The sequence below is a fragment of the Carcharodon carcharias genome, chromosome 21 (assembly GCF_017639515.1).
Source record: "Carcharodon carcharias isolate sCarCar2 chromosome 21, sCarCar2.pri, whole genome shotgun sequence".
NCBI lineage: Eukaryota > Metazoa > Chordata > Chondrichthyes > Lamniformes > Lamnidae > Carcharodon > Carcharodon carcharias.
In genome coordinates, this window is record NC_054487.1 from 90500701 (window position 1) to 90527316 (window position 26616).

The 26616-nt window shown below is 42.2% G+C and overlaps 1 protein-coding gene across 14 annotated transcripts in view; it reads left to right on the forward strand.

Annotated features, from left to right (window-relative positions):
* osbpl8 (oxysterol binding protein-like 8) overlaps window positions 1–26616 on the forward strand; it is a 282603-nt gene that overhangs the window by 108513 nt on the left and 147474 nt on the right. For 6 of the 14 annotated variants that reach the window (XM_041215495.1, XM_041215498.1, XM_041215500.1 and 3 more), the window contains 3 exons: window positions 13852–13888; window positions 14573–14623; window positions 25622–25753. In XM_041215495.1, the coding sequence (XP_041071429.1) occupies window positions 13852–13888; window positions 14573–14623; window positions 25622–25753 (220 nt within the window). Of the gene's footprint in view, window positions 1–7156; window positions 7194–13851; window positions 13889–14572; window positions 14624–25621; window positions 25754–26616 lie in introns of those variants that run through there. The other 8 variants (XM_041215497.1, XM_041215501.1, XM_041215505.1 and 5 more) reach the window with 4 other exon arrangements.

Consider the following 26616-nt stretch of genomic DNA (forward strand, 5'->3'; position numbering starts at 1 on the left):
TTTGACTGCCAGCCATAAAGAGGCAGATGCTGTGTTTCCCACTGCTGCCCTTTTTAATTTAGTTTCTTATGCAGTCCACGTTCTATCAGGAATTGTGTTTCAAGATTGAGAAGCAGTGCTGTACTTTTTATTTTATTACTACTTTCTTTAATTACTCTTAAGGAAGGGATGGGTAGAAAATTACTTTATATTTTTAAAATGCATCTTAGTGCAAATTTAATGCTCAAGTGATTAAAAAGTCTGAGTTTAACTGTGAGCATAAAAGGTTTGAATGGCTGCCTCCTGCTTTGTCTAATTTATCCATCTTTTGCTTCAAAGTTGATAGAACTGTACTTTCCTGGTTTACATGTTTCAGGGAACAGTAGGGAGGTATGTGAAGGATAGAAACTAGGCCAATGAAAGAATTTTTTTCATGGATGCTAAGTGGGTTTTCTGTGATTATCCTTGATTGGTTCAGCCATCTTGTGGCTGTTCCACAGACTATGTCAGCATTTGGAAGCTGAAAGAATCCAAAAATGTATGTGGCAATTATTGAGCAATAAGTCATCTCTCAATTGCATGAAAGATCCTCACAGGGTCTTATTAAACTGTCTACTGGACAGCCTTGTAGATCACGGGCTGCATTTCATGGGTGGGCAGGGGTGGGGGGCAGACTGCTTGCCCCTGCCCCAGAAGCAAAGTCGTCCAGAAACCAACTCGCTTTGATACAGCCTGACCTGCAGCCATAAACACGTTGCAGGCAGGCTAAATTGCTGAACAGTGGGATTTAGGAACATAGGAGCAGGAGAAGATCGTTCAGCCTGTTGAGCCTACTCCGCCATTCAATATGATCATGGCTGATTGGACACTTCAACGCCTTTTATCCACACTTTCCCCATAACTTTTAATGTTATTGCTAATCAGAAATCTATCAATCTCTACCTTAAACATACTCGATGACTGAGCTACCTTGGCCCTTTGGGGTAGAGAACTCCAAACATTCACAACCCCCCTGAGTAAAGAAATTTCTCTTCATCTCGGTCTAAAGTGACTTCCTCCTTATTTTGAAATTGTGTCCACTGCTTCTGGACTCACCCACCAGTGGAAACATCTTACCTGCATCTACCCTCTTTATTCCTTTAAGTATTCTGTAGGATTCAATGAGATCACCTCTCATTCTTCAAAACTCTAGAGAGTACAGGTCCGGTTTCTCCAATCTGTCTTCATAAGACAGTCCCACCATCCCTGGAACAAGTCTGATGAACCTTTGTTGCATTCCCTCTAAGGCAATAATATCCTTGAGGCAAGGGGACCAAAACTGCACACAGTACTCCAGATGTGGTCTTAGCAAACTCCTATACAATTGAAGCAAGACTTCACTACTCCTGTACTCAAATCCTCTTGCGATAAAGGTTAACATTCCATTAGCCTACTTAATAGCTTGCTGCACCTGCATGTTAGCTTTCAGTGACTTATGAACAAGGACACCTAGGTCCCGTTGTACATCTAGACTTTCCAATCTCTTACCATTTAAGAAATTCTCTGCATATCTGCTCCTTCTAGCAAAGTGGATAACCTCACATGTTTCCACATTATATTCCATCTTCCATGTTCTTGCCCACTCACTAAGTCTGTCCAAATCCTTCTATAGCTGCTTTACATCTTCCGAACAACACACATTCCTGTCTAGCTTGGTATCATCCGCAAACTTGGAAATATTACATTTGGTTCCCACGTCCAAATCATTGATATATACTGTGAACAGTTGGGGCCCATGTTCTGATCCTTGTGGTACCCCACTAGTCACAGCCTGTCAACACGAGAATGACCCGTTTATTCCTACTCTCTGTTTTCTGCCTGTTAGCCAATCCTTAGTCTATGCCAGTACATTGTCTCCTATCCCATGTGCTTTAATTTTGCCAATCAACCTCATGTGGGGGACTTTATCAAAAGCCTTTTGAAAATCCAAGCACACTACATCAACTCCTTTATCAATTTTTTTAGTAACATCCTCAAAAAACTCCCAATAAGTTCGTCAAACATGATTTCCCGTTTGTAAATCCATGCTATGCCCAATCACATTATGATTTTCCAAGTATTCATTTATCACATCCTTTATAATAGATTCTAGCATTTTCCCTACTACTGATGTAAGATTAACAGGTCTGTAATTCCCTGTTTTCTCTCTTCCTCCCTTCTTAAATAGTGGGGTGACATTTACTACCTTCTAATCTTCAGGAACCATTCCAGAATCTATAGAATTTTGGAAAATGATCACCAATGCATCCACTATCTTTATAGCAACCTCTTTCAACATTCTGAGATGCAGAATATCAGGTCCCAGGGACTTATCAACTTTCAGTCCCATTCATTTCTCCAATACAACCTTCTTACTTATACTAATTTCCTTCAACTCCTCATTCTCCCTAGTCCCTTGGATCTCTAACTCTGGAGATTTCCTGTATCTTCCTCAGTGAAAACAGACACAAAAATGACCTTTTAGCTTCTCTGCCATTTCTCTATTCCCCATAATAAATCCTCCTGACTCTGCCTGCAAAGGACCCACATTGCCTTAGCCAAACGCTTCCTTTTTACAGACCTAGGGAAGCTTTTACAGTCCGTTTTTGTGTTTTTTGCTAGACTGCATTCATATTCTATTCTCCCTTTCTTGGTCTTCCTTTGCTGTATTCTAAAACCCTCCCAATCCTCAGGTTTACTGCAACTTCTGGCAACTTTATAAGCCTTTTGTTTTAATCTTATACAATCCTTAGCTTCCTTTGTCAGCCACAGTTGACTGGCTTTTTTTTGGGGCGGGGGGTTTATGCACCTGCAAGGAATGTACAGGTGTTTTAAGCTATGTAATAGTTCTTTGAAGACTACCATTGCCTATGTACAGTCATACCTTTTAATATAGTTTCCCCTCAGCCAATTTGTCCCTCATGCCTTCATAATTTCCTTTATTCAACTTTAACACCCTTGCTTCAGAGTGAGCTACCTCACTTTCAAACATAATGTAAAATTCTATTTACAACAAGATGATTAATTAGCCCTTTTTCATTACATAATACTAGATCTAAAATAGCCTGTCCTCTCATTGGCTCCTCAACATACTGCTTTAAAAACCCATCCCTAACACGCTCCAGAAACTTGTCTTCCATAGCATTAGTGCTCAATTTGTTTACCCAGTCTATATGCAGATTGAAGCCACCCATGACTACTGCATTGCCTGTGCTACATGCTTCTCTCATCTCCTGATCAATACCTTGCCCCACATTACCATTATTATTTGGTGGTCCATAAACAACTCCAACCAATGTCTGCTGCCCTTTGCTATTTCTTAGCTCCACCCAAACAGATTTCACACATTATAATAAAAGCAAAATATCCAGGTATTTTTATTTTTGTTTTAGACTCCACACATTGTTCCTCCGATCTGAGATCCCTCCATTACTAATGCACTGATCCCATCCTTTATTATCAGTGCAACACCATCTCCTTTCTCTTGTCTCTCTTTCCTAAACGTTGAATGTCCTTGAATATTCAGTTCCCAGTCTTGGTCACCATGCAGCCATGTTTCCGTAATGGCATTATACAATACCCTTTTACCTCTGTTTGTGCCTTTAGATCATCTACCCTATTGCGAATGCTGTATGCATTCAGGTAGAGTGCCCTTAATTTTATCCTTTTGACATCATTCTGCATTCGAAGCATACTCAATGCTCTGCTTTATTTCTCTGGCCTTCTTGTTTCACTACTACTTCCTGTTATCAACTTTACTTTCTTCCGATTTGGGCCACCCCTCAGGTTCCCACTCCCCTGACAAGCTAGTTTAAACCCACCCCAAAGCACTTGCAAATCTCCCTGTGAGTATGTCAGTCCCAGTCCTATTAATATGTAACCCGTCCAGCTTGTATAGGTCCCATCTGCCCCAGATGGGACCTCAATGTCTCAGAAATCTGAGCCCTCCCTCCTACCAATTCTCCAGCCATGTATTTAATCAATCAATCCTCCTATTCCTATACTCACTAATACATGGCAATGGGAGTAATCCTGAGATTACTGCTCTTGAAGTCCTTTTTAATTTCCTTCCTAACTCCCTGAAACCTGCTTTCAGGACCTCATCCCTCTTACTATCTATGTAATTGGTACCAATGTGGACCATGACTTGTGGCTGATCCTCCTCCCCCCAAAGGATGCCCTGCAGCTGCTCCACGGCATCCTTGACCCTGGCACAAGAGGGGCAACACATCATCCTGGAGTCATGTTTACTGCCACAGAAACGCCTGTCTGCTCCCCTGACTATGGAATCCCCTGTCACTATTGCTCTTCCATTCTTCTTCCTTTCCCATTGTACAGCTGAGCCACCTGTGGTGCCACAGTCTTGGCTCTGGCTGCACTTCCCAGAGGAACCATCACCCTCATCAGCATCCAAAATGGAAAACTGATTAGCAAGCAGGATAGATTCAGGGGACTCCTGCACTACCTGCCTGGTTCTCCGAGACTGCCTGGCGGACACTCATTCCCCCTCTGGCTGTACGCTTTTGACCTGCAGTGTGACCACCTCCCTAAACATGTTATCTACAGAGTCCTCTGCCTCACGGATGCACAACAGTGACTCCAGCCGCTGCTCAGGTTCCGAAACCCAAAGCTCGAGCTTCTGCGGCTGGTGACACTTCTTACAGATGTGTTTATCTGGGACACACAGTGCGTTCACAGCTTCACATATACTGCAGGATGTACATTTCACTTAGCTGAGCTGACCTACCATCCTGTAACTCTAAAAACTATTTATTTCAATTAGAGTAAGTAGAATGAGTAGAATAGATTACTAGTAACATAACTTTACTACACTTATGCTAACTTTATCTTTCTTTGGTTTACTTTATTACTTTATTTCACTTTGACTTGATTTTAACCTATTGCTAGAGTTCCTTGCTGAAATCCAAGTAGCTACTTCTTAATAACTGATATGTTTTTCTACTTTTAAGCTATTTAAACACACTCCCAAAAAGCAGCTTCTCGCACACCAATGAACTTAGTTTTCCTGTGATGTGACTCCTGGGTTTTTTTAAACTCAGCCCGCTGCCTGAGTAGAGATGTCCCTCGCAGGTCCAGCTGTCTCCGCTCCCAGAAGATGATTGAAGGCTCTGAGTCTCGCCCTCTATTTATCCGCTGCCCAACTGGAGGTGTTCCTTGGAGGTCCGACTCCTGCCCCTCACTCAGGAGGATGTCCTGCCCTTCAGAGCTGTAATCCCATCACTCCTGGCAGTGCAAATGCTCAGTAGTGAGTGCTGCATGGACTGCAGGAAGAGACCGAAGAGAAGCATAGTTGCCCCAAGAAGGTAAGTCCTGTGACTTTAGGATAATGAAAGATCCCAGAGCCCAGGGAAGGGGAAGAGGAGGTTGGGGGCCAGATTCTGTTGGGCAGGTGGTGTGGAAGGAAGAAGGGATGCCCAGGGTGCATGCAGGACACCCCTGAATGAGGTACCACCCTGACTAAGGCGCCCACCTTCTTTCCCACCTTTGTTCATGTAGGCTTTTAAAAACTGGCTGCCTACTCCCACCGGCCCACATCAATTGTGTTATGGCACGTGCAGAGTGTTATGACCTAAATAACTTTTAATTATTTATTTGCAAATGGTAGGCAGGCGATCAATTTTGGCGCCCACCCACCTTATTGTGGGGGTTGGTGGGAAGGTGGTGGACTAGCTACCTGACCTATTTTACATGATCCCCTGCTGAAAGTACGCCAAGCAGGGGCACATAAAATTCAGCCCAGTGTCCTCTCAGAATCGCAGTGTGGTTTTCAGGCTGACTGTGGGACAGCCAATATGTGCCTGCAGCAAGGCGACTACGAGAAAAGTGCAGAGAGCAACATCAGGATCTATCTGTCCTGTTCATAGACTTAACTAAAGCTTTTGACAGTGTGTGTTGCCCTGGTCTATGGCACTTGCTCTCCAGTCAAGGATGCCCAAACAAGTTTGTCAAAATCCTGTGCCTATTGCAATGGCATGGTTGAACATGCTTATGCCAGTAGCAAGATGTCCAGTGCTTTTGTGGTAACCAGCAGTGCAAAACAAGAATGTGTTGTGACTCCCTTCAATCTCTTCTTTGCTGCAATACTTAAGGAAGCCACCAGAGGCATCAACACTCGTTTCTGTTGAGGGAAGATCTTCAGTGTGTCCCTCCACCAAAGTCACAGAGGCGATAATCAGAAAGCTTCTGTATGCAGATGACTCTGCCTTCGCTACCCACAACAAGGAAGGCATCCAGACTATGGCAAACAAATTCTCAAGTGCTGCCAAAAACTTTGGTCTCCAAACCAGTGGCTTCAGTTCCCAGGTCATGGTTCAGCTAGCAATGGGCACATGCTATGAAGAACCAGACATAACCGTTGATGGCACCGGTTTCAAGGCTGTAGAAAAACCCATATAACTTGGTAGCGTGTTCTCTAGGGGTGGCAGTACTGATGTTTCCGAAAGCAAGTTCTGTCCAACTCCATGATCATGTCCGGAAGCATCATAGCATTAAGCTGACGACTAATATCAAGCCCTAATTACCACCCTGCTGTATGGTGCAGAATCCTGGCTCTGCTTTTGGCGTGACATCAAAACTCTGGACTGCTTCCAATAAAGACACTTCAGGTCCATCTTGAGAATTCAATAGTAGGATCAAATCACAAGGATAAAAACAACTAGGTTCTTCATCATGCTGAACTCAACAGCATGGAGATCACCGTCCAGAATATTCAACTTAGATGGTATCCATATTCCCTGCATGGATGACTACAGAACCCCAAGCAGATCTTCTATTGGGGAACTGTCTCAGGGCGAACAACATCAAGGTGGTCAGTACAAATGTTATACGGAGACCCTAAAAAAGAACCTTAAGACTCCTGCATAGCAGACCACCTCTCCTCGGAAGACATTGCAGCTGACCGGCCCATGTGAAGGCAAGCATTGAAATGTGGTCCAGCATGTTTTGAGGACCAGCTACGCAAACCCAACATCCGACATGGCCATAGGTGATGCCACTGAATAAATTCCCCAAGCACCAATGGAAACAACACGAATCTCCAATTTAGTGGATGTCCGTTCTGATTCTACTTTGGACTCTTCGGTTGTGAGAGGACCCACAGAACATGATGTAATCACTTACAGCTTGGACATGCTTGAATAACGAGGGGTCTACCATGAGGCCCATCAATACACAAGGTAAATTAATCTGGAGAATTAGTCCAACTGTTTTTGCACTCTTGGGAAGCTTCTCAAGCCATGAATATCTTAGGTCACACATTTTACAGGATGTTGTTAAATCAGTTTCCACTTCAACCAGTAGCAGCTATTTGGCACCATTTAAAGGGAGGGGAGAAGCTGCAATCTTGACTGTACAGAGGAATGGGACTAGATTATGAAAGCAATCAGAAACATTGCAGCAATACACAATCCATGGCATTCTTCATACAGCAAGATAAATAAATTTAGGGAGTGAAGACTAAATTTATATAAGTGTATACTAAGTAATTGAACTAGAGGAGCTGGTAGAAACTTGAAATTTACGTGTCATGGATCGTTGGAATTCTTACCCCAGAAGGTTGTAGATGCTGCATCATTGAATATATTGGTCCCTCAGGGAATTAAGGGATATGGAGAGCAGGCAGGAAAGTGGACTTGAAGCCGAAGCTCAGCCTTGATCGTTTTCACAGAATCTTAACGGTACAGAAGGAGGCCATTTGGCCCATCATGTCTGCACTGGCTCTCCAAATGAGTATTATGACCTAGTGCCATAGCCCTGCCTTTTCCCCGTATCCTTGCACACTGTTTCTATTCAAATAATCATCTAACGTCCACTTAAGTGCCTCAATTGAACCTGCCTCCACCACATTTCTGGGCAGTGCATTCCAGACCCGAAGCACTCGTTGTGTGAAAAAGTTTTTCCTCACGTCACACTTGCTTCTTTAGCAAATCACATTAAATCTGTGCCCTCTCGTTCTATATCATTTTACAAGTCGGAACAGCGTCGCCTTATTTACTCCATCCAGCCTCCTCATGATTTTGAACATCTCTATCAAATCTCCTCTTAGCCTCCTTCTCTCCAAGAACAATCCCAACATCTCCAATCTATACTCATGGCTGAAGTTTCTCATCCCTGGAACCATTCTTGTAAACCTCTTCTGCACTCTTTCCAGTGTGTTCACATCCTTCCTATAGTGTGGTGCCCAGAACAGTACACAATATTCCAGCTGGGGTCTAACAAGTGTCTTATATAAATTCAGCATAATCTCCCTGCTCTTGTATTCCATGCCCCTATTAATAAAGCCCAGGATACTATATGCTTTATTAATTGCTCTTTCCACCTGTCCTGCCATCTTTAATGATCTATGCACATATACACCCAAGTCTTTATGGTCCTGCACCCCCTTCAAAATTTCACCCCTTATTATATATTGTCTGTCTGTGTTCTTCTGACCAAACTGCATCACCTCACGCTTCTCTGCATTGAACTTCATCTGTTACCTATCTGCCCAGTCCACCAACTTGTCTATGTCCATTTGAAGTTCTACACCATCCTCATCACAGTTCACAACACTCCCAGGCTTCATATCATCCGAAAACTTTGAAATTGCCCCTTGCATACCAAGATCCAGATCATTAATATATATCAGGAAAGCAAGGGTCCCAGTACTAACCTCTGGGGAATTCCACAACAAACCTTCTTCCAGCATGAAAAATATCCATTGACCATTACTCTCTGCTTCCTATTTTTCAGCCAATTTTGTATCCATGTCGCTACCATCCCTTTTATTCCATGAGCAATAACTTTTCTCACAAGTTGGTCGTGTGACACTGTGTCACAAGCCTTTTCAAAGTCCATGTAAACCACATCAACAGCATTACCCTCATTGATCTTTTCTGTTACCTCTTCAAAAAAACTCTAACGAGTTAGTTAAACATGATTTCCCCTTTCGAAACCCATGCTGGCTCTTCCTTACCAACTCATATTTTTCCATGTGACCACTAATTCTTTCTCGAATAATTATCTCTAGAATCTTGCCCACCTCTGAAGTTAAACTGACTGGCCTGTAATTGCTGGACTTATCCTTACAACCTTTTTTGAACAAGGGCGTAATGTTTGCAATCCTCCAGTTCTCTGGCAGCACCCCTGAGTGTAGGGAAGACTGAAAGATTATGGCCAGTGCCCTGCAATTTCTACTCTCACTTCTTTCAATACCCTTGGATGCATCTCATCTGGTCCCGATGCCTTGTCCACTTTTAAGTAACAACAATCTGTTCAACATTTCCTCCTTACCAATTTTGAACTCTTCGAGTGAGAGTTTCCTCATCTGTCACCCTGGCCTGGGTAGCACCCAACTCCTTGGTAAAGATGGATGCAAAGTATTCATTTAATACCTCAACCATGGCCCCTTCATCCATGTGTAAATTCCCTTTTAGATGCCTAATCGGCCCTACTTCTCCTTTTACCGGCCTTTATTATTTATATGCCTATAGAAAACTTTGGGATTCCCCTTTACGTTTGCTGCCAGTCTTTTCTCATGATCCCTCTTTGCTTCTCTAATATGATTTTTTACCTACCCTCTGAATCTTCTCTATTCCTCTTGGTTCTCAATTGCATTTTCTACCTGACACCTGTCATAAGTGCATTTTTTCTTCTTTATCTTAATTTCAATCTCTTTTTTCATCCAGGGAGCTCTGGATTTGTTTGTCTTACCTTTCCCTTTTGATGGAATATACCTTGACTGTGCCCAAACCAACTCTTTTTTGAAGGTAGCCCATTGTTCAGCTACAGTTTTTCCTGCCAATCTTTCGTTCCAATCTATCTGGCCCAGCTCCATTCTTGCCCCATTGAAGTCGGCTCTTGTCCAGTTAATTATTTTTTGCTCTGGATTGCCTATCGTCCTTTTCTATCATCAACCTAAAACATGCGATGGGATGATCACTGTCTCATAAATGTTCACCAACTGACACTTGATCTACTTGGCACACCTCATTCCCAAGAACCAGGTCCAACAGTGCACCTTTTCTTGTAGGATTTCACACACACTCTTGTAGAAAATTCTCCTGAACATAGTCTAGGAACTTCTGCCCCTCTCTGCTTTTTACACTACCAGTATCCCAGTTTACATTGGGTAATTAAAGCCCCCCCATTATAACTAATGCCTGCATCTCTGTGTAATTTCCCTGCAGATTTGTTCTTCTATGTCTTTCTCACTATTTGGCGGTGTATAGGCTACACCGAGCAATGTAATTGCACCCCTTTTGTTCCTTAGCTCTAGCCAAATTGATTCTGCCCTTGAGCCCTCTGGGACATCTTCTTTCTCCAGCAGTGCAATGCTCTTCTTAACCAATACCTCTACCTCATCTCCTTTCCTTCATTTCCTATCTCTTCTGAATACCTTGGAACATTTAACACCCAGTCCTGCCCTTCCTTGAGCCAGGTTTCTGTTATTGCCACAGTATCGTATTTCCACATGGCAATCTGTGCCTGTAACTCCCCAATCTTAGTTACTATGCTCCGTACATTCACATACATGCATAGTGACCCCGATTTAGATTTCATTACTTTCTCCCTTAGCCTGACATACTATTCTCTATACCAGTGCTACCTGTCCCTCCCAGTATTTTGTGCACGCTGGTATTCCTCTCTTATTTTTTGGTTCCCACACCCCTACTGAGGTCGTTTTAAGCCCTCCCAACAGCACTAGCAAAATGTGCCGCGAGGAATTCAGTCCCGGCTCTGTTCAGGAGCAACCCGTCTGGCTTGTACAGGTGCCATCTCCTTCAGAGCCAGTCCCTGTGTCCCAGGAATCTAAAGCCCTCCCTTCTGCACCATATTTCCAGCCTCGCGTTCGTCTGTCTTACCCTCCTATTTCTGTACTCACTGGCTTGTGGCACTGGGATCAATCCGGAGATTACGACATTATGATGTCCTGTTTGCTAATTTTCTACCTAGCTCCCTAAATTCTGCCTGTGGGACCACATCCCCTTCCTACCTAAGTCATTGATACCAATGTGGACCACGACCTCTAGCTGATCACCCTCCCCCACAAGAATTTCCTACAGCTGCTCTGTGACATGCTGGGCTCTGGCGCCAGGAGGCATTATGCCATCCTGGAGTCATGTCTATGGCCACAGAAATGCCTGCCTGTTCCCCTAACCAGTGAATCCCCTATCACTATAGCTCTTCCTCCCCTCTTCCTCCCCTTATGTACAGCCGAGCTGCTCACATTAAACAATGCGAGTAGGCTCACGGGGCCGTATGGTCCACTCCTGTTCCTATTTCTTATGATCTTGTGTCACGGGAATCAAACACTGACACAGGGCAATGGAAATGAATATAACTTAAAAGCTTGCAGAGAACTCTGGCAGGATAGCCAATATATACTCACTAATTAAGTTACAGTGCCGTGGCATCCATATAGAGTTAAACATTAGGTTAAACAAGACAAATTAAAATAAATTTCTTTTTAAAAAATTGAAAATGCTAGAAAGAGTGGTCTCAGTTCAGTTCAAATATACTACATTTTTGTCTTGAAGGCATGCTGACAGAAACGTCTGTCAGTTGTTGCTTTTCTCCTTCACAACTGTGATAACAAATGACAATTCTACTTCCTAACTTTAGCTCTGACCCAAGCAGCTGATTTTAACCTCATTTCCCTTCATCTGTCCTGTTGTGCTATACCGGATTTTGAAGTGGCACTGGGAGCTCGGAATGAGTTTTGTAGTGCTTGAGCAGTGGAGCAGCATCTGAAACAAAAACAGAAACAGAAATACCTGGAAAATCTCAGCAGGTCTGGCAGCATCGGCGAAGAAGAGTACAGTTGACGTTTCGAGTTTTCGTGACCCTTCAACAGAACTGAAACTGGTACAGTTCTGCTGCGTATTTTAAAAATTCTTTTTACGGGGCATGGGCGTCACTGGCTAGGCCAGCATTTTTATTGCCCATCCTTACTTGCGCTTGAGAAGGTGGTGGTGAGCTACCTTCTTGAGCTGCTGCAGTCCATGTGGTGTGGGTACACACACAGTGCTGTTAGGGAGGGAGTTTCAGGATTTTGACCCAGCGATAGTGAAGGAACGACGATGTATTTCCAAGTCAGGATGGTGAGTGACTTGGAGGGGAACTTCCAGATGTTCCCATCTATCTGCTGCCCTTGTCCTTCTAGGTGGCAGAGGTTGCTGGTTTGGAAGGTGCTATCGAAGGAACCTTGGTGAGTTGCTGCAGTGGTACACACTGCAGCCACTGTGCCTCGGTGGTAGAGGGAGCGAATGTTGAAGGTGGTGGATGGGGTGTCAATTGAGCAGGCTGCTTTGCCCTGAATGGTGTCAAGCTTCTTGAGTGTATTTGGAGCTGCACTCATCCAGGCAAGTGGAGAGTATTTCATCACAATCCTGCCTTGTGCCTTGTAGATGGTGGACAGGCTTTGGGGAGTCAGGAGGTGAGTTATTCTCAGCCTCTGACCTGCTCTTGTAGCCACAGCTACATGGCTGGTCCAGTTCAGTTTCCATTTTGTCAATGTTCATTTGCACACCTATTTCCTGCCAAGTGATTAACATAAAAATGGTTGTAAACAAGTGGATATCTGTAAATAATCAGGCTCAGGGAAAGCTTCAGTATGATAATTTTCAAGCTGTCTAACATGCACACCCTCCACAGTGTGATTAAGAACATGCAATCGTGGAAGCTTTTGAATTTTTAGTATCACTTGTACTGATCCCATAAAACTGCATTCAAAGAAATAGAAAAAACAGTGCAGAGGTCTGAGGATGAATAAGAAAATAAAACCTCACTTGCATTAAAGCAGCAGAAAAATGACTTTCCTGCTACAAATAAAGTTCTTGGCATAATTTTATGTCCATTTTGAGCCAGCGAAATTGCATCAAATTTGTGTAGACGGCTCCTTAACCTACAGGCAGAGGTATTGTAATTAGCCTATATGCGTATATGCCTTTGGATGCCGGAATCAATACCTGGATGTGAAAGAGTGAGAATATTCAGGAGTAGTGCATTTACGTTCTGAATTTCCTCCCTCTTTTATACTGTGTATTTGTTCTATCCTCTTGATTTCACTGGTTTTGAGGAGCAGATACACAGGAAATTCCACTTTACAAGATCAAACGAATAAAGTTCTGGGGTAATTAGCTGTCAGAGCAAAACCACTTGTAAGGGTACTTTTTAAAAAAAACTTGCCTGAAGTAGCGAAAAGGCAATGGTGTTAAATTTGTCAATCCCCTCCTCCTTCATCTTCCCTTGATTGTCAAAGGACTTGACTCCACAACTAATGTCTTGCTGGAATAGAGTTGACAACATTTGAAACTGCAGCCAAACTACCTCTTGCTTTTAAATAGGACTAATGGATATTGATTTAACTGAGAGAATTTGCACTGAAACCTTGTACTTAGTTTTACATTATCTTCTTAAGGGTTTCTGAGTAAGAAAAGGTCTGCACTTTGTTTTGTTTATGGTTTGATTTGTATCTAAGACAGTCATTAAATAATGGAAAACTCAGGTGGTTATTTAATCAAGTGGACCTGCTTTTATGTCAGTGCCGTATTAAATTCAGATTCAGGAACACTGCTGCCATAAATCCAGCTCTCTTAGTCATAGGCTTCTTAACCAATTTAGAAACTGATCTGTCACTTGTAAACTTTGTTTTGCGGTATTTATGTGATTATCCTAACAAACTGGATAACAATTTAGCTTTGAAAGTCTAAAGCATCCAGCATATTGCACGACTGTACTAACCCATCTTACTTTGTTGTCTCCCCTCCCATGTTTCTTCTTGTATTATCCTTTCTAACTTTCCCTCTGGTGGACTTGGCTGCTGCTCATATGAATGTTGCAATGCACCAATAGCATCATGGAGAGGTCAGAGACTTACAAGGATTATCAAGTAGGTGACTTAAATTTTGTGAAACTAATTCTGTGGAGTATTATTGTTTTTTTTGGGTGTAAGTTTGCAGTTTTTGCAGCTGACAAATTCAAAGCGGATGAGATGGAATCTGCACTTAAGGAACAGAACAATGTGCCTTAACTTCAAAATTACTGCTGAAAAATATTGGATAATTACATTTGGCCCACGCTATTTCACAGTACCAAAAATAACTGTCTGAAGTGTTTTGATGTGATAGTGCAGTGCATGAATATTACTGTAAAATAATATAACCTAAAAATTGTGATCAGCATTGCAGATCTGGCATTTATACTGGTGCATTGTGTTTGGGTTATTCCTAATGTTTTGACGGTTGTTAGTTCTCAGCTAGTGCAGGGTATCCCTGGATCAGCAAATCTGGAACAGGCAAGGCTTTATTTTTAATTTCTTGATTTTCCTTCCACCCAAAATCACAGCAAAAAAATTATATACCTAAAGGATCAAATTGGGATCAATGATTTGAATGTATGTCTGAACTGGTATAGTGTTCCATATAGATGTAGTTTATTCAGACCATTCTATATTCGATGTTTCGAGTACTTCATTTGCTGTAGGCACTTGTTCCTGCATAGTAGAATTAGTGTTTCTGACTGTCAGTGAGTAAAATGCGATGTGAACATATTAATTTGTGAATCTTGCTAGCAGAAGCCATGTTGCCAGATGAAAGTGCCAGGAAGAAGAAGAGAAAATGCACTGGTGACTTCCTCTCGTCTGCTATTTTATCTGTTATCCTATCATGAAATAGAACTTTTATAATTGATTCTGGGAGGTCTACACAGTACAGCATGTAAGATCTGAGAAAGATGCATAGCATAGGAAGGTGGTCTTTTAATTCAGTGTATACCGATGTCGACTGACTGTGTAGTGCTAAACCAAAAGTAACCCCTGCTTCTACAGTAGCTGTGTTCACATGTTGGCTTCTCAGTTTAGCCCTCATCTGAAAATATGTTCTGTGTTTCTTGTGTTAAGTGTTGTGGAACTTTTACTGTGACAAAAGGTCACTGTGGATTTCCATGCTGCCTTTTATCACAACATGTTCCTGCTTGCACTGTATTGTTCAGCTCAGTCTTAACCGATCAAGTATGTGAAAAATTATTTTCAGTGTCCTTTGAGCCAGCATGATTCTGGAGCTGAAGATGCAAGGGGCAAGGGAGAAGGATTTAAGATGACGGCTGGTAGCAGAGGAAGAAACCTGTGGTGAAGTTGGATTAGTTGTGGTTTTGGCAAAGGATAGAGCAAGAGGCTCAAGGTACTCCAGCCAAATCTGATTATCAATGTTGTGCATCAAATATGCTGAAACCTGTTATGCCCCTTGAGCTTGAGGGAGTGGAGATCAGGGCCATTTAAAAGAGAATAATGTGAATGAGAGATTGCTCTTGTCCCCAGCACATCAACAGTGGAGGTGAAAGGAGAGGTTAAGCATATTGACAGAAGCAGAAGTATTGCTGTGAGTGGAAGGCATTTGGGAGTTTGAAGAAGCACCTCTAAGTGACTAGGAGGAATTTTAGACCCCAAGGTGAGACCTGATGAGGACCAGACCATGCATGTTCAGGCAAGTGAAATGGAAAATATAGCCATGGAGAGCTGTGAAATTCACATCCAGGTTAAGTTATTGAGGCAGAAGCTCTATCAATATTGAAGATGAGATTAGATATGTGGATGAAGGGATATGGGGGCAATGTGATTTGAAGTATTTGGCCACATGGAGGGTAAATGGGGATATAGGCTGGGCTGGGCTGAGTCAAATGTCCTGTTTCCCAGTTGTAAATCCCTGGTCACGGGTGGCAAGGGCCTTGTTAGTGAGTGAATCTGGAGGAAAAAATTAAAACATTTTTTAGAAATACATTTCTTCCCAATTTGCATTTGTTTTTCTAAACTTTCTAAGTTTTTGAGTTTTATTTTCACTTAACCATGTCAGTTTTCACAGAATTATTCAACACTTGCACGGCTTGTTTTGCATGGTCCCTGCTTCCATGCTGAACGTTGAGGAAATGTGTTCACAGATGCCAAACCCTCCCCGTCCAAATTAACGCAGAACTGGAAAAGCTGGGAGAACTTGGATATATCAGAGGATGAGAACTGATGGAAAGCAATAGAGATTGGAAGGCTGTAAGCCATGGTTACTTGCAGCTCTCTGGCACCCTCTTGTGTGCAAGCTACTGATCTGTCTTTAAAACAAGACGGGTTTACTGAAATTTTTTTGCTGGTAGTGAAAGATTTAAGAACCACTTAAACTGTGAACATTAGAAATACATCTGTTGGGCAAGATCAACTTTTAAAAGGGTGTTTTAAATATTTAGAAACCCGATTTAATTCAGTAGTTGAAGCAAAACGTGTTATCTGTTAATTTTAGAAATTTTCATTCGGGATTGATTTTAGTCACAGTTACGTAGAATTAACAAACCATGTCAAATTGACTGATGCAGAGACAGAGATTCCTGTCTATACATTAATTTTTGTCTTTTAAATTGCTCCTGCTGAAATGGAGTTCAATACACATGTCAAGTAATGATTGTACAAGAGGCAAGATTAAATTTTCTGACTGAGGTGATAACATTTAGCACACAGCTCATCTTATTTATTTTGGAAATTGTGGACAAACTTTAAGTGATTATTGGCTGCACTAATGGTCAGGTTAAGTTAACTTGTTATGTTGCTGTCCAGCAGAGCCTGTTCTCCATTTGAAGTGGAAAAATGTGTCAAAGATGATTCTTGTACCTGGCCTGGGGTTGACTGGGGACAAGAAAAGAACTTTAAAGCCTATTTTCAATCAATCAAAATAGTATTTTGGAGTGTTGCTACCACTGTGGTCAGTTACATTTCCAACCAGTACGAGGAAGGGAGCAAGTTTTTATTGTTGTTTTTGGCAGGAAAGAAACTAGAAGAAGAATACGAAGTTTTGTGTTTTTATTTCACAAAAAAGTCAAATGAAAAATCAGACTAGGTTTTGGGTGTGAGTTAGGATGAATTTTAACATTCTCTTTTCCATTTAATGTGCTTTTTTAATGGTTCAGTGATGATTCAGTAATAAAGCTATTGATAACATAAGCTTCTTAAAAAATATATCTGGCTGTGCAATGTTGGTATCAGCACCATATTCAACTGCCCAGTGACTCACCACTGTCCTTCCAACTGCCCAGTGACTCGCCACTGTCCTTCCAACTGCCCAGTGACTCACCACTGTGCTTCCAACTGCTCAGTGACTCACCACCGTCCTACAACAGCCCAGTGACCCGCCACCGTCCTTCAACTGCCCAGTGACTCGCCACTGTCCTTCCAACTGCCCAGTGACTCACCACTGTCCTTCAACTGCCCAGTGACTCACCACTGTCCTACAACTGCCCAGTGACTCACCACTGTCCTACAACAGCCCAGTGACTCACCACTGTCCTACAACAGCCCAGTGACTCACCACTGTCCTACAACAGCTCAGTGACTCACCACTGTCCTTCAACTGCCCAGTGACTCGCCACTGTCCTTCCAACTGCCCAGTGACCTACCACCGTCCTTCAACTGCCCAGTGACTCCCCACTGTCCTTCCAACTGCCCAGTGACTCACCACTGTCTTTCAGCTGCCCAGTGACTCACCACCGTCCTTCAACTGCCCAGTGACTCGCCACCGTCCTTCCAACTGCCCAGTGACCCGCCACCGTCCTTCAACTGCCCAGTGACTCGCCACTGTCCTTCCAACTGCCCAGTGACTCGCCACCGTCCTTCCAACTGCCCAGTGACTCGCCACCGTCCTTCCAACTGCCCAGTGACTCGCCACTGTCCTTCTAACTGCCCAGTGACTCGCCACTGTCCTTCCAACTGCCCAGTGACTCGCCACTGTCCTTCCAACTGCCCAGTGACTCGCCACTGTCCTTCCAACTGCCCAGTGACTCGCCACTGTCCTTCCAACTGCCCAGTGACTCGCCACTGTCCTTCCAACTGCCCAGTGACTCGCGACTGTCCTTCCAACTGCCCAGTGACTTGCCACCGTCCTTCAGCTGAGACAAGGCTGACACAAATAAGCAGCCAATGCCATTCAGCCCCTCAAGCGTTTTATGCCATTCAATAAAATCATGGCGGATCTTCAACGTGAACTCCACTTCTGTCCTGTTTCACCATCAATTCCCTTTTATATATTCGTTCACGGGATATGGGCGTCGCTGGCTAGGCTGCAAATATTGCTCATCCCTAATTGCCTTTGAGAAGCTGGTGGTGAGCTGCCTTATTGAACCACTGCAGACCATGTGTTGTGGGAACACCACTACTGTTAGGAAGGGAGTTCCAGAATTTTGACCCAGCAACAGTGAAGGAACTACAATATTGTTCCAAGTCTGTATGGTGTGTGGCTTGAAAGGGAACTCCCATTTATCTGCTGCCCTTGTCCTTTTAGGTGGTAGAGGTCAGAGATTTGGAAGGTGCTATCAAAGAAGCCTTGGTGAGTTGCTGAGTGCATCCTGTAGATGGTACACATTGCTGCCACTGTACGTCAGTGGTGGAGGGAGTGAATGTTTAAGGAGGTGGATGGGGTGCTAATCAAGCGGGCTGCTTTTTCCTGGATGGTGTCAAGCTTCTTGAATGTTATTGAAGCTGCACTCATCCAATCAGGTGGAGAGTATTCCATCACATTCCTGACTTGTGCCTTATGGTTGATGAACAGGCTTTGGGGAGTCAAGAGGTGAATCACACTCTCTTCAGAATTCCCAGCCTCTGATCTGCTTTTGTAGCCACAGTATTTATGTGGCTGGTCCAGTTAAGTTTCTGATCAATAGTAACCCCAGGATGTTGATAGTTGGGGATTCAGCGATTGTAATATTATTGAAGGTGGGGAGATGTCTTGTTGTTGATGGCCATTGCCTGGCACTTGTCTCTGGCACAAATATTACCTGCCATTATCAGCCCAAACCTGAATTTCATCCAGGTCTTGCTGCATATGGAGACTGATTGCTTCAGTATCTGAGGAGTCATGAACGATGCTGAACATTGTGCAATCATCTGTGAACATCCCCACTTCTGACCTTATGATGGAAGGAAGGTCACTGATGAAGTAGCTGAAGATGGTTGGGCCTAGGACAGAACCTTGAGGAACTTATGCATCGATGTTCTGGCGCTGAGATGATTGACCTCTAACAACCGCAACCATCTCCCTTTGTGCTAGGTATGACTCCAACCACTGAAGAGTTTTCCCTCGATTCCCATTCCCTTTAGTTTTGCTAGGGCTCCTTTGATGCAGCACTCAGTCAAATGCTGCCTTGATGTCAAGGGCAGTCACTCTCACTTCACTCTTGAGGTCAGCTCTTTTGCCCACGTTTGTACTAAGGCTGTTATGAGGTCAGGAGCTGAGTGGCTCTGGCAGAACCCAAACTGAGCATCAGTGAGAAGGTGATTGCTGAGTAAGTGGTAATTGCCGCTTGATCGCACTGTCGATGACAACTTCCTTCTCTTTGCTGCTGATTGAGAGTAGACTGATGGGCTTGTTCCTGCTTTTTGTGGACAAGCTACACATGGACAATTTTCTGAATAAATGCCAGTGTTGTGGCTGTACTTGAACAGCTTGGCCAGGGGCACAGTTAGTTCTGGATCACAAGTCTTCAGCATTGTTGCTAGAATGTTGTCAGGGCCCAAAACCTTTGCAGTATCCATTGCCTTCAGCCATTTCTTAATATCATGTGGAGTCTTGTCTTAAGAATAAAACTAGTTCCAGCTAGAAACAGCCTCTCAGCATCTATCCTGTCAAACCCTCTTGCAATCTTTCATTTTAATGAGACCACCTCTAATTCTTCTAAATTGCATTGAATATAGGCCCATTCTACTCGATCTGATCCCGTGTGACTTTACCTTCTGTACCAGTCTGCCATGAGGGACCTTGTCAAAGGCCTTACTGAAATCCATATAGATAACATGCACTGCCCTTCCATCGTCGATCATCTTTGTCACTTCCTCAAAAACTCAATCAAGTTAGTGAGACACGACCTCCCCTTCACAAAACCATGCTGCCTCTCACTAATACGCCCATTTGCTTCCAAATGGTAGTAAATCCTGTCACGAAGAATCTTCAATAATTTCCCTACCACTGACGTAAGGCTCACCGGCCTGTAATTTCCTGGATTATCCCTGCTATCCTTCTTAAACAATGGAACAACACTGGCCATTCTCCAGTCCTCTGGGACCTCACCTGTAGCCAGTGAGGATACAAAGATTTCTGTCAGGGCCCCAGCAATCTCCTCCCTTGCCTCCCTCAGTGCTCTGGGGTAGATCTCATCTGGCCCTGGGGACTTAGCCACCTTAATGTTCTTCAAGACGCCTAACACCTCCTCTTTTTTGATCTCAACATGAGCCAGGCTATCTACACACTCTTCCCTAGACAAAGCAACCGCTAAGTCCTTCTCTTTGGTGAATACTGATGAGAAGTACTCACTTAGTATCTCTCCCATTTCTTCTGGCTCCACACACAAATTCCCACCTCTGTCCAAGTGGGCCTACCCTTTCCCTGGCTACCCTCTTGCATTTTTACATATGTGTAAAAGGCCTTGGGATTTTCCTTAATCCTGGGTGCCAGTGACTTTTCATGACCCCTTTTAGCCCTTCTGACTCCTTGCTTAAGCTTCTTCCTACTTTCTTTATGTTCTCCACGGGCTTCATCTGTTCCCAGCCTTCTAGCCCTTACGAATGCTTCCCTTTTCTTTTTGACTAATCTCACAATATCCTTCGTTATCCAAGGATCCTGAAACTTGCCATACTTGTCCTTCATCCTAGCAGGAACATGCCGGTCCTGAATTCTTATCAACTGACATTTGAAAGCCCCCCACATGTCAGTTGTTGATTTGCCTTCAAACATTCGCCTCCAGTCTAGATTCCTCAGTTCCTGCCTAATATTGTTATAATTAGCCTTCCCCCAATTATGCACCTTAACCCGAGGACTCCTGATATCCTTATCCACCAGTACCTTCTTGAAACTTACTGAATTATGGTCACTTTTCCCGAAATGCTCCCCTACTGAAACTTCGGCCACCTGGCCGGGTTCTTTCCCTAATACCAGGTCCAGTATTGCCCCTTCTGTAGTTGGACTATCTGCATAATGTCTCAGGAAGCCCTCCTGGATGCACCTTACAAATTCTGCACCATCCAAACCCCTAGCACTAAGTGCTAAAGCCAGACTAGTGGCTTGGGGTGTCGAAGGGAGACTTGGTGATTGTTATGATCTGAGCTGATGTTAATGTTGGACAAAGTCAGATCTCAGAGTGAGACCTGGCTTGATAGATCCTGACTTTCTTTTTTAGAAAACCGTAGAGGAAAGTTACTGAACCAAATTCACAGGAATCTGTTGATGAACTTTTAACAGAATAAAATATTTATTAAAAGAAGAAAAATGAACAATTTCACACCAGACAAAAAGGTTGGAAAGATCTCGATACAAACACAAGAAGATGATTCCAATTCCCAATATTTTTTTATATAGAAATATCTTTATAGACTCACAAACCAGCTAAGAGTTATCACCAGCTGGACACAAAGGCTACTTGCTTGGGACTGGCACACTTGGAAATGTTTTTTTCCAGTGAATTCTTGAAAACTGTTATAACATGGCAGATGATGTGTGCCAGGTGGATCAAATCCACAAGGGAAACTTGGCCGCACTATCACAACGATTTTGCAGTTTGTATTTATTACGAGAAGATGTGTACACTGAATTCAGAAATAATAAGTCCACCAAGACCTTTAGAGATTTTTTTAAAAATAAAATTAAAATATTTATTAACAAAATAGGGAGAAACTGTTCCCGCTCGGAAACGGATCTAGAACCAGAGGGCACAGTTTTAAAGTGTTTTGCAAAAGGAGCAAATGCGAAGTGAGAAACAACTTTTTCACACAGCGAGCAGTTAGGGTTCGGAATGCACAGCCTGGAAGTATGGTGGAGGTAGGTTCAATTGAGGCATTCAAGAGGGCATTGGATGATTATCTAAATAGAAACAATGCGCAGGGTTACGGGGAAAAGGCAGGAGATTAACACTAAGTTAAAATGCTCAGGGATCCGGTACAGACATTTTGGGCTGAATGGCCTCCTCCTACACCATGACGATTTTGTGATACTTCTATAATAATGGCTAAAATTCCTAATTAACCTGACTCCCAATTACACTCCCTTTAAAGCAACAGTCAAAAATAGATTTTAGATTTAAAACAGAACCAGCAAGTTAACAGTGGAATTCCTCAACTTCAGTTTCGTTATATAGCAGACATATAGCTGGAGGCTTCATTAAGGCTGTTTCTCACACTTCTGTTAGGTCGTAAATGGCCTTTTTTTTCCATATAGCCTTTCGTTCTCCATTATATATGGTTCTCTCTTTTTAATATGTAAATTCTATTGTTCCATATGTTTTTGAAACTGTATCTTCCTCATAATATAAAAACGTTCATGTTGCCAATATTGTCAATAACCTTTGGGGAAAAATAAATACATTTCTTAGCCTTGCTTATCTGGCTAGTTGTAAACAGACTAGGATCCCTTTAAAATCCAAGCCACCTTTTCACTTATCTAAAAATGCAAATTCCCTTCAAATCTTGCATGCTAAGCCGGCATCCATGTTCACACATGTCAAGCACCTAGCTTATTTTGATGATTTAAAGCTTGCAGTCTATTTGACTCCAAATGTAATTAAATCACCCAGACAGACCCAACTATACTTACCCCCCATAAACCTACTTCACAATAAACTAGAAAAGTGTTATGAAAATTATTATACTTTCACTTGATGCCTCTCACCCAACTCACATTTCTGCCCGAGACACCCAAAACCACACTGTAAACTCACTAAGGCTTCAACTACAGAGCAAACATGAGTTCCCTGAACTCAGTCTCCCAGTAGCCTTGTAGTATTCCTCCTCAAATAGAGTTGAAAATCTGTCTTCACACTCTGACACACCCGCCCCTATCTTTCTCTGTGTCACTTGACCACTGTTGCTAGGCAATGGCCCAGTTTTTTCTACTTTTTTTTCCCCAAAATCACTAAACTTCTAACTCCTCCTTAACCCATCTCTTTAATTTCAGGGGTTGTAAAAACTTCATTAAAATGTGTACATACATAAACAAACCCAAAAGACTGACCTTTTCAGCCTTAGGTCCACCCAGACTTCTAGGCACCAAGACTCAAACGAAACGTACGTGAAACTGAAACCGTTTTTACCTTTCTTAACACACAAATATATATATTCAGCTTCAAGATTATACCTTGTTTCTAACAGTGATCAAGATGTCAGAGTGGACTCCCCCGCTGCAGGAAAAGCAAGCATGAAGATTTTCTTAGCTCTTTTAGCAACCTATCTCTGGGACTGTAAATTGATTGATATAAAAGCTGCATTTTTGCAGGGTGAGGAATTTCAAAGAGAAGTGTTTTTGAAACCACCGAAAGAAGCTGGCAATATGGAACAGAAACTGTGGAAATCAGACAAATGTGTTTATGGATTTAGTGATGCATCAGGGATCTGGTATTTCTTAGTTCGGTTCGTCCTGTTGAAAACGGGTTGTATTCAGCTAAAGTTAGACTCGGTTCAATTGGTATAACAAAAAACTAGCAGGCATCTTTATGATGCACGTTAATGATTTTCTATGGTGAGGTTCTGCAGAATTTGAGCAATTGGTGATAGCTGAAATAAAGGAGTTTAAGATTGGAAGTCAGGTTTCAGGGGCCTTTAAATATGTAGGGCTAGACATTAAGCTGGAAAAGTCAAGAGCGACCTTGAATTAACAGTCTTATTTTGAAAATGTAAGTTGCATCCCAATAAATTGGGCAGGTCCTCACAAAAAGAGGATCCTGCATCCAAGGAAGAAACGTCAATTAGATCAATCAGGTTTCCAGCATCCACAGTATTTTGCTTTTATTTTAGATCAGATAGGAATTTTGATTGGACAGTTGAACTGGTTGTGTATTCAGACTAGCCCTGATGCTAGTTATGATGTATTGGAACTGAGTACTATGATGAAACATGCTACATTTGAGGAGGCTGTGAGAGCAAATAAAACATGAAAGAAATTAAATTCAGAGAAATGTGTACTTAAGTTTCCAGCCTTGGGGGATCCAGGAGATATGAAGTTAGTCATTTTTAGTGATGCTTCCTTCACATGTCAGTCTTCCAGCTAGATATTCAACTACAGCAGGGTTTGTCATATTCTTAGCGGGAATGAAGAACAAATGTTGTCCATTGGCCTGGGAAGTGAAGAAATAAAAACCCTGCTTGAAAATGTTGACCTCATTTTTGTGCTCAAAAACCATCTGACATCGAAGGTTCCAATTTGGAATAAGTTTGAGCGCAGATCAGCATTTTGTCATCTTGACTTAAAATGTGATCAAACGGCAAAAGGTGCTGAAAACTGTCCAATGTGCTCAGCAAATTGCATTGAAAAATACAAGGAAATTAATCACTTAAACTGAATAAATGAAAATATTATTTTTTCAAATAGTCCAAAAAATCTTCCCAATGTACAGTACATGCTTGAGAGCACCAACCAGATCCCCATCATTTTAGTGTCAAGGTCTATTCTTTCTACCCACCCTCAAGCCTCAGAGTCTAAACTGTCCACGCCCCCCCACCAATCTCAGGGTCCCTCCCACCCCCGTCTCAGGGTCTAAGCCCTCCCTGCCAGAGTCGATCTAAATTCTACCCCAACCCCCAGTCTCTGGGTATAAACTCTCTCTCTCCTCCCCTAAACCCTCCCCCCACTCTAGTCCCAGGTTCTAATCTCTCTCTCTCCCGTCTCCAAATTCTCTCCCCCTCTCCCTCCAGTCTCCAAACTCACTCTCCCTCCAGTCTCCCAACTCTTTCTCCTCCCCCTTCTTCCAGTGTCTAAAATCTCTCCCTAGTTAGCTAAAAGCACCTTAGCAGCAGAAACACTGGTTCTAGTAGAAGAGACAGATCTGGGATTTTACTTATCAAACACTTTAAAGCAAATCCTGTCAAGGGGCAGTCAGAGAAAAGCTTGCCCATTGAATGCTATGTGGATAACCATTCTCGATGGGGATCATTTTCATTTGACAGAATGCGTGACTAAGAAAAGGTTAAGGATTGACCTTGTCAGCATAAAATAAATGTTAGAAAGAAGAGATCTCTAAGATAAAATGGCTCAATGCAAGTCACTAATTATTGGACTGTTTTACAAAAAAGGAATGTTTGCTTGAAGAAATTGTTGGAGGTTCGAGAAGAGGAGCATCTTGTATTTTGATGGGTTATAAGAAATGTGGAAAATCACTTTTTCTCTTTGATTTGTTTTGAAATTATTTGAGCATGTTATAAAGTTATTGTTTAAAGGAAGGAAGGGGAAACTGTTAATGTTTTGCTAATTATATTGTTAGATTTACAGGTTAAGGGCATTGTGATATGCATCTTTCAATAAATTAAACTCTTTAATTGTGCCCAAATATTCTTCCTCATAATGGTAATATGCAATATGATGTATTCTCTTGGTAGTGATTCTTGATAGTATGATGAGGGATAATTTGTTTCAGTTGTGTAGTGTATCTGCTGGTTTTAATGTAGTTCATAGCAGCCTCTGAGTGGATTTAAATCGTGTTTGCTCAATCTGTCTTAAATGGTATTTGTTTGGAAATACATGTCCTAATGAAACTTTCCTATGTTTAAAACTTATTATGTGAATTGAATACAAACAAGGTTGTTGACTCATTAACTGTTTTTTACCCATGATAACTTCAGTAACAAATAGTGATGAATCTCAGCCGGTGACTCCAGGAAAAATGAGCCTGCGTCAGGGAAGGGAAGCATTACATCCCCAAACCAAAGAGTTGGTCCATTCATCACTCAGCCCTGGAATCAGCAGCAACTATGGTAAGATTAACTGACTGTAAATTTATTCAATTTCATAGTATGTGTGTTCGTCTGACAAGAAACAGACAATTGAGGCTCCTACCTAGAAGTGTTATTTACAGATGAAAGGTACCCTATCAAACCTAGTTCTGATTAGATATGTTTCTAAGGGTTGCCACTATTGAGTTAATCATTTTGACCTCACAATTTATCACAGGATGCAGAGGGTTGTGATCTTTATATAATAGACAACTTTCTATTCTCTGTAATTCTTGTCATTGCTGTCTGTCTTATTTTGCCATATAAGTAGTTTTGAAATAATGTGTTCTTAAATATAATGTCTTACCATAAAATATAATATGTTGTGTGAAATTTGGTTGGCCTGTTTCCTACATTATAACAGTGGTGGCAGTTTGAAAGCTTTTAGTTGGATTTAGAGCACTTTGGAGCTGCCTAAAGTTGGAAAAGGCGCCAGATAAATGTGAGTTCTTTTTTTAAGGTGTGTTGCTACCTGGAAATCAAGTGGATTTTTTTTTTGAAGAAGGGAGTAGCATGTGTTGTAAGTAGTAAAGGTCAGCCTTGATTGAACATATACAGTTCTGCCAAATTTATAAAGTTGGGATTTATATAAAAAATAAAAAATGTGTTAACTTCAGTCTTGAGAGATATGATTCTTTCTTTTACAAAATGGAAGGATATGGCATTATTTGGACTGGGATTTTTTTTTCAAAGGTCATAAATTCACCTTGGAACTGTAAACAAGCAAGCCTCTTCCAAGAAATCTCCAGACCTACATGGTTCTTGAGAAAGCGTTGTTTGTGTTGAATTGCAAAGCACTTTAATTAATGAAAAGCTGGGAGACAAAAGGCAATCACATGCGAGAG